This window comes from Canis aureus, chromosome X (assembly GCF_053574225.1).
Source record: "Canis aureus isolate CA01 chromosome X, VMU_Caureus_v.1.0, whole genome shotgun sequence".
NCBI lineage: Eukaryota > Metazoa > Chordata > Mammalia > Carnivora > Canidae > Canis > Canis aureus.
The window spans coordinates 107,296,435-107,303,953 of NC_135649.1; the positions used below are offsets into that span (position 1 = coordinate 107,296,435).

General features: G+C 46.1%; 1 protein-coding gene across 5 annotated transcripts in view; it reads right to left on the reverse strand.

Moving 5' to 3' along the window:
- The window catches only part of CNKSR2 (connector enhancer of kinase suppressor of Ras 2), a 275,826-nt gene extending 272,433 nt beyond the window's left edge, over positions 1–3,393 (reverse strand). For 2 of the 5 annotated variants that reach the window (XM_077889011.1, XM_077889014.1), the window contains exon 1: positions 2,787–3,393. In XM_077889011.1, coding sequence (XP_077745137.1) covers positions 2,787–2,850 — 64 coding nt within the window. In that variant the 5' untranslated portion in view covers positions 2,851–3,393. The remainder of the gene's footprint in view (positions 1–2,786) is intronic. The other 3 variants (XM_077889013.1, XM_077889010.1, XM_077889012.1) reach the window with 2 other exon arrangements.
- Positions 3,394–7,519: the final 4,126 nt, after the last annotated feature.

Here is a 7,519-nt window from a genome sequence, read left to right on the forward strand (position 1 = left end):
AAAACACCCTAGAAAGAGCATAACGCATGTACCTTACTAAATAGAGTCATAACTATTTATGATTGTGACTAGCTGAAAGCATATGCTATATGCTTTAAATGTTAAAGATGATGAAACTGTCACATTAGGAGCATGCTTTGAAGAACTCCCACAATGTTGCAGTTGTTCAAGTCTTGTTCATTCTGTGTTACTGCCTTTGTAACGCTATACATTATACAACACCAAAGTTTGGCTATTCCAAAGCTACAGCCTAAATTAGTTGACTTTTGAAAATAACTGCATCTGAAGAAAGGATGAAAAGGTTTTTTTCATGTGTTTAGTTATAAAGTTCATTTGGGGAAAGGGGTAGGGAGGATAAATTAATTAAGGTAGCAGTGTAATTACAAGTTGAGGAAATGTTCATTTCAACCAATATTCTTTAAAATCTTATTTTCTGTTATCTTAAATTTATATGAAGATCATAAAAATTTCAGCAGTAAGCAGTTTGAGACTTAAAATATACAGATAATGATATCAGTTTTTCTCTTCCAGTCTAATGTGTACAAAAATGCGTAGATTCTATCTTGGCTACTTGCTTGATTTTTTTTTCAAATAGCTCTAAAATTCATCACCAACAGGTATGAAAATAAGTTACTCAACTTACACATAACAATCATTTAAAATCACAGCTAACAACGTTAGCCCAACTTCAAAGATGCTGCATTTTAGGTTGGAGAAATTTTTAAAGGGCTGGAGAGATTTTTAAAGGACTACTGTACTGGAAATTTAATAACGTGTGTCAGAATATGTGCATCATATGTTCTACTTGCTTCATTGGACCTAAACTGTTGGGAAAGAAGAAACTGCAAGATTATACTGGGAGGGTGGAGGTGAAGAAGATGGAGTATGCATCACTCACTCAAGCATCATGGGAATTTGTGAGAGGTAGTCTCTGAAGGTAATCAGACTTCCGTGGAGCCAAGATAGCTTTCTGTTTAGTATTTCAGTAACAGACTCAAAACAAAGTAACCTTTTAAGCAAATTCAAAGAAAGGGTTTTAATGAAGCATTCTTGCTTCTTGCTTACAGCCTGGCTCTTTCTTCCATGACTGAGAAGACAGATGTTTGTCTCTGACAATCCAAAGGGGTTGGGGGTTGGTGGGAATCTAGGAAAGCGTATTTTCAATAGCAAATACGAAGAGAAGAAACAGAAAAGATGAGCCAGTGCAGGACTTTATCTTAGTCATGGCACCCATGGCACCTTAGCACAATGCACCGCACACAGGGGGGCAGTTGATAATTAATTCTACTTAATTCAATACACTCTCATGTGTACTGTTCTTTGCAGTTACGAAGCACTTTTCACATACTGGAAACGAAAAAACACCTAATTAAATGAAAAATAAAGGGGGCAAGTAAGGGAATAAAAGGAAAGCAAATGCATGAAGAAAAATCCATAAGAATAAGCAAGAGGCCGAAAAGGTCCAGACAAGGAGGAAATAAAATGAGTTTCTCTCAGTCAGTCTTAATCATTTCCAATCACCCAACCTTTCGTTCTTAAGTACGTGGAGCTTAGAAAGTCAGTCTGCTGAGCAAGCCCCCAGAAGGGCTCCCTCGGCTTCACAACGCGCATTTTCGCAAATGATAAGCCTCTGGCCCCTGACTAATCTACCTAGAGTGTGTGCCTAGGAAGAACCAGAAGCAAAGCTCTAACATCTCCCAAGTGTGGCCAGGAATTCTTTATTTCATCCCATCCATCCCTGTAGGCATTCCCCAAATCTTAGGAATCTTGGTGGTTTGGGGGGGGGAGGCAGCGGTCCTGGGCGGGGGTTGGCGGGGGGTCTTCTACAAGCCCCTTAACTCAGACAACAGAGGGAGATAGTGAGGCAGGAAAGCCCAGGGACTAAAGAAAAAGCCCACGTTTGCGACTAGGAGGGCGAGTGTCTACAACTGTGGTTGTTAGAAATTGCCAGGGAAAAAAAGGGGCGAGCCTTCAAGATGGAAGAAATGAGGGGGCACTTGAATGCGCATCACCTTACCCCTGGCGTTGAGCACCTAAAAAAAGCCTTGAGGTCCAAAATGTCAATTGGCGTGAAGAGGAGGAGGCAAAGGACTTGGGGGTCGGGAGGGGAGGGGGGCGGGCATTTGCGCAGGAGGGAGCCCACAGATACCGGCGCGGATGCTGTCCCAGGGGAAGGATGTTTTCCTTTCCCCCAAAGTAGCGCATCCGCCGAGCATCCTCAGCCCAAACTGGGGGAGTTCCCCGGGTCCAAACCCGGGCAGCCACGTCCTGACCCCATTATATGGGCTTAAAAGTTGTAGGGAGAGTTGCCGCCGCAAAAGGCACCTGGCAGGAGCGGCCACCGAGGGGGCGTTAGGTTTTCCAGGAACAAAGGGGCCCGGGAAGGAACGAGCAAAGGAGCAGGTCCCGGGGGGCTCCTCCCCGAGCAGAGAGACAAGGGTCGCCACGTCCTCCCGGCCTAGGGGCGCCGTGAGGAGCGAGGAGGAGGCGAGACGTACCGGGATTCCGCGGCCCGCCTTCTAACCGTACCCGGTAGCGCCGGCAACCCCAGCGCTCTCCGCGCCCCTCTCTAGCGGGGGAGCGACCACCGAAGACAATAGGAGGTCGGGATCCCGAGCCCCCGCCGGCCCCGGAGGACCTCCGCCCCCCCGTCCCCCCAGCGCACCACCAGCAGGCAGCAGAAGCCCCGATGGCGGGCTCGGCCGCGGTAGGCGCCCTTCCCTGTCGCGCGCCGGGACCCCGCGCCCAGGACCGCCTCGCCTCGCCCTCCGCACAGCGGGCATTACCTTTCATCCAGTCCACTACTTGACTCGGAGACCATTTGCTCACCGGTTCCATGATCAGAGCCATGGGCGCGGGGTCGCTGCCGCGCGGGGCACAGAGATGAGACACAAAACGAACTCGGCAGCCCGAGTCGCCCTCAGGTGGGGTCCCTCGCCGGCCGCTGCCTCGTTGGGCGGGTGGCGAGAAGACGGCTTTTGTGTGTCGGGTCTCGCGGCTGCAGTGTCTGTTAGCAAACGGCGGACAGCGGCGGCGGGAGCGGCGACGGCGAGAGAACCGCTCCGGGGTCGCGGCTCGGTGCGGACTCTCTGCTCGGTCCCCGCAGTGGCGGGTGCTGCTGTTGCTCCGCCGCTCGGCTCGGCTCTCCGTCCCTCCAGGGCTTCAGTTCATGGCTTGCACTGCCGAGGGTCGAGGCGCTGAGAAAAGGAGCCGCCGCCGCACGCCCGCAACCAACTTGCCCGCTCGCCTCGCGCGCGGGAGTGAAGCCCCGGGCACCACAAGCTGCCCGGCGGAAATGACGAGGGGCCTCCTGCCACCCAAAATATCTCTCCGCAGCCCTCGGGTGCGGGGCGCGCGCGCCACAAGCCCCCCGCCTGCTCGCTGCCGCGCGGTCCCGCCCCCGGGGCCGACGGCAGGCGCGCGAGGCGCGTGCGCGCTCCGGCACGAGGCCCGAGCCCGGGGTCTGCCTGTCAGTCAGGCAGGTGCGAGCCGCTGGCAGCTTCGCGTTCCCGCCGGGCGAGCCGCCCCGGGACAGAGGCGCGCTAGGAGCGCTTGCGCAGCGGCGTCGGCGCGAGGTCCGGCCCCGGGGCAGTCAGTCAGTTGCGGGCGGCTCGGAGGGGGCCTCTCAGCGGACGTGGAGGCTGCGGGACGGGCCGCCCACCGGTTGAACGCTGAATGCTCAGGCGGCTGAGGAGGTACCTGTGGCCCCGCCGCCGGGGGGAGGGGGGCCACCGCCGAGCGCGGGGGTTACAGCGAGAGCGCGGGCTTTCCTCGCTCACGCCCTCCCCGCGGCTTGAGTGGGCTTCCGAGGTGATTCCCGAGCCCCGCGCACGCCTGCTGACACGGGGGCGTGGAGTGCCGCGGACGGGAGCCCGCTCCGCCAGCCAGAAACGCAGCGATGACGAGGCAGCAGGGCCAGTGCTGTCGGACCGCCCCGGTGGTGCCCTGGGCCTGGGAAGTCAGGCGTGCAGCCCGGAACCTGCAGGTGCTGCTCGCGCTGACACCGAGACACGCTCGGCCCCACGTGCCATTTGAAGGGCTCGCTGTCGGGTTTTCGGCCAACCCCTTCAAAGCCGTGAGCGCCCAGTACCTATTTTAGGGGATGTCCCTTTGTTTTCAGATAATCCTGTATGAATACTGAGGGGCTAACGCTGGGATTTAAGATGAGTGACAAATGTTAAACACGATCCTTCAAAACTCATGTTCTTCAAAAATCTTATAAAGGCTACTACGCAACCCTTAGTAAAAGACAGTTGCCTAATGAGGCTTCAGTTTAAATGACAGATAATCCTAGAAAATATAGATGCAAACTCTCTAAACTCTCTACCACCATGAGAGATGGGTGTTTTTTTTTTTGTCCTTCTTAAATAGACCCATTGAATAAGAGAGAAACTCATTTTATTTCTGTGACCATTTCACTAATGTTGATTGGTTTTGCCATTGATTTGTTTCCTACAGTAACCCATTTTCTCTAGTTCTATTGCGTGAACTGCCACTTTTCTCAACTGGCTTGAGTTGACACCCCCCCTCCCCCCTTGCCCCCACACACAAAGAACTGAAACCACAGTAGTTAAAATATTTTGAGGTTTTCAGGCTAGTGATACAAGCCAGGTAAAACTTAAGATAGCTCGTCTGTATGCTTGTTTATTTTTCTAATAATCCAAACTTAAAAGTATATGGGAAGAAATTTAGAAGGTTATCTAGACAAGTCTAGCTTCAGAGTATACCGGTATAGCACCTTCCATTCACAATCCAGATCATGGTTGTGATTTACAGTTTTTTCTTGGCTAATCAGGTGTGAAAGGCATTTTGGAGTGCTTATATTCCAATTGAGTCTCAGAATATTGCATCAGTATTTTCTAGAAAAGATGATTTTTAGCATCAGCAATTTATAGAGTCGCTTTATGTTCAGAAAAGGAATGGTTACAAATCCGTTGTGAATCATTAGAAGTTACAGTCATAGGGAGATGTGAAAAGTTACTTTATCAAAATAATAACTGCTAATAACAACATATATTGAGCAGTGTGCTACGTATGTTACATACATTTTATCCTCAAAACAGCTCTGTCATTAGCCACATTTTACAGATGAGAAAACCTTGGCTATCACATTCACTTCCTCTTCCCAGAGCTTATTACACACTGTTCAATAAATGTTGAATGAATTAATGAATAAGGCTTAGAGGGCAATTTGTCTGAGGTCATGATGCATGATTGTAATACCAAGTTAAGGTGATTTCAGAATATGAGCTTTTAAGACTAGCAAGATTTATAACAGTATTGTAAAGTTAACAGTACTTTGGAAGGAGAAGGTACATTGAATGTTTACTGAGTATGTCTTGTTTGAAAGTTTAACCACAAAGGAGTCTGACACTCACCATAAGTTTCCTGGTCAGCAACTGTGAGAATGTAGGAAGTGACCAAACTTGGCTGAAACGCCAAACTGCATATTCTAACTGGGCTTGCATGACTAGCAACCGGACTATATATTGCAAGCAAGTTTAGAGTGAGATATTGTTTGCATAATGAATAAAGTATCAATAAAAAAATGTCAAAGATCAGTAGGCAGTAAAATAAAAAAATACACATTTCATGAAAAGATTGGTGCCAAAGAAGATGAAGGAAAAAGATCCCAGGGAGAGAGGATTTTAAGGAAGACCCTACATCAGAATTAAGTTGTACATATTCTTCTATTTATGTTACAGTAAGGAATTTAGTCTAATCACCTGAGATAACTAAAATAATTCTAAGAACTAAGAATGACTGAGCCAAAATGTTGGTGTGGACTATCTTATAGAGTTCACCAAGGCCTTGGGTATTTGTCCTAAGTTCTCCTCCATTAGGTTTCCCCTACAAAACACACACACACACACACACACACACACACACACACAATTTGCCTTTAATTTTGACAATATAATAGGCATTAATTACTTCACTTAATTAGTTCAGAGCATAACTGGCTATTCACTCAAATATCCTTAATATAAAGAGAACAAAAAGGAATAAATCATCATTGCCTTCACCCTTTTATTCTTAACTCCAAATGACTCCGCTAAATCTTACCTGCAATTTTCTTTCCACAACCTTTCAAATAAACTAGCTTTTATATTCTGCTTATTGTTCAAAATGTTAATGTCTTGCCCCATGTTTGTAAGTATAATGTCACGTCATTACATACAAACTGTGGCAGCCTAACTTTGCTTTCTCTTAATGTACAACACAATCCCAAAGATTAGGGGTAAAAGGTATGTTGTCATAAAATACACATCAAAACATATAAATGATATGATATCATACATAGTTTAACAGCCTAGACAGAAAAGCCAAACCGATTCTTTGGAAACAAACTTGGATTCTTTTTGGAAGCAGGCAGAGGGTAAATGCTAAGTTAATTAAATTAATTGGAGAACTAAAACTTGTGAGATGTTTGCAACCATATCCAAAAAAGATCATTTTAAATAATCTTTTAATCCAATTGTTGTAGTTTTGCCTTTTCATTCTTCTCCCTCTAGATTTCAAGAAAAAATTAAAATCTCTTGACCAAGATCTTTTCAGTTGAGATTTTATAGAATATGTATGAGTCTAAAGTACTTGAGTTGTAGAATTTACGAAGGTCCTCTGACTGGAATCTAGGTGATTAATGGTTCTGACTCTTAGGGTTTGAGTCAAATAGGGAAGGAAGCATTCCACTGGAAAGACCTTCAAGCCTTTGTCTCTTTGAAGCCATAGACAGGAGTAAATAATGTGAATGTTTCTTCTAATAGTTACAAGCTGAATATCTCTAACCTCCACATTTTCTAACCTACGTTATTTTATAGAGCCCTTAATTGTCAGTTCCCATTTCTTTTACTAAGAAGCTAGCTCTGAGTCAGACCTTAGACTGCCATGCAAGACATATTTTAATGTTTTAAGCTATTTAACATATAGACAAAATGTCTTATCTTTTACTTTTGAATGATAAGTGAGAAGTGACAACACAGAGAGAACAGGTATGAGGGTAGTCCATGTCCTAAAATACAGGAAAGGATAGGAGCCCTCTATTTTCCACCTTTAACTATAATTTCAAAAGTAGGTGTTCTTTGCTGGCACAAAGTTGTATACCTTGATCAGAAAAATTAGCTAGGCAATTCTGATAAGACTGGTAGCGATAAAACAAAATACAAGTTCTTCTCAAGAACAGTGTACGAAAATTGCTCCAGAGAAGGCCCGGCAAAATTTCTGGAACAATGCTTTCTTTTTCTTTTTTCTTTTTTTTGCAGTGCAATTTCAACTAACTGCTATGAGTAAATTACCAAAGCCTCTGATATAACTACCAGATAACAATCTATCCATGCTTCCAATAGTCAAGGAATCAAGTAGGAAGAGACCTTTAAATGTAAATGGGGCCATAAGTGTGCTGCTCTGGGCCAAACCTCCCTTTAGATTATCAGAGAGAAGCACCCAGAGACTATAATTAAATTAGTAGAATTCTTTCTTTGCTGTTCTGCCTCTAGGGTAAACTGTATTAAATCAAGCC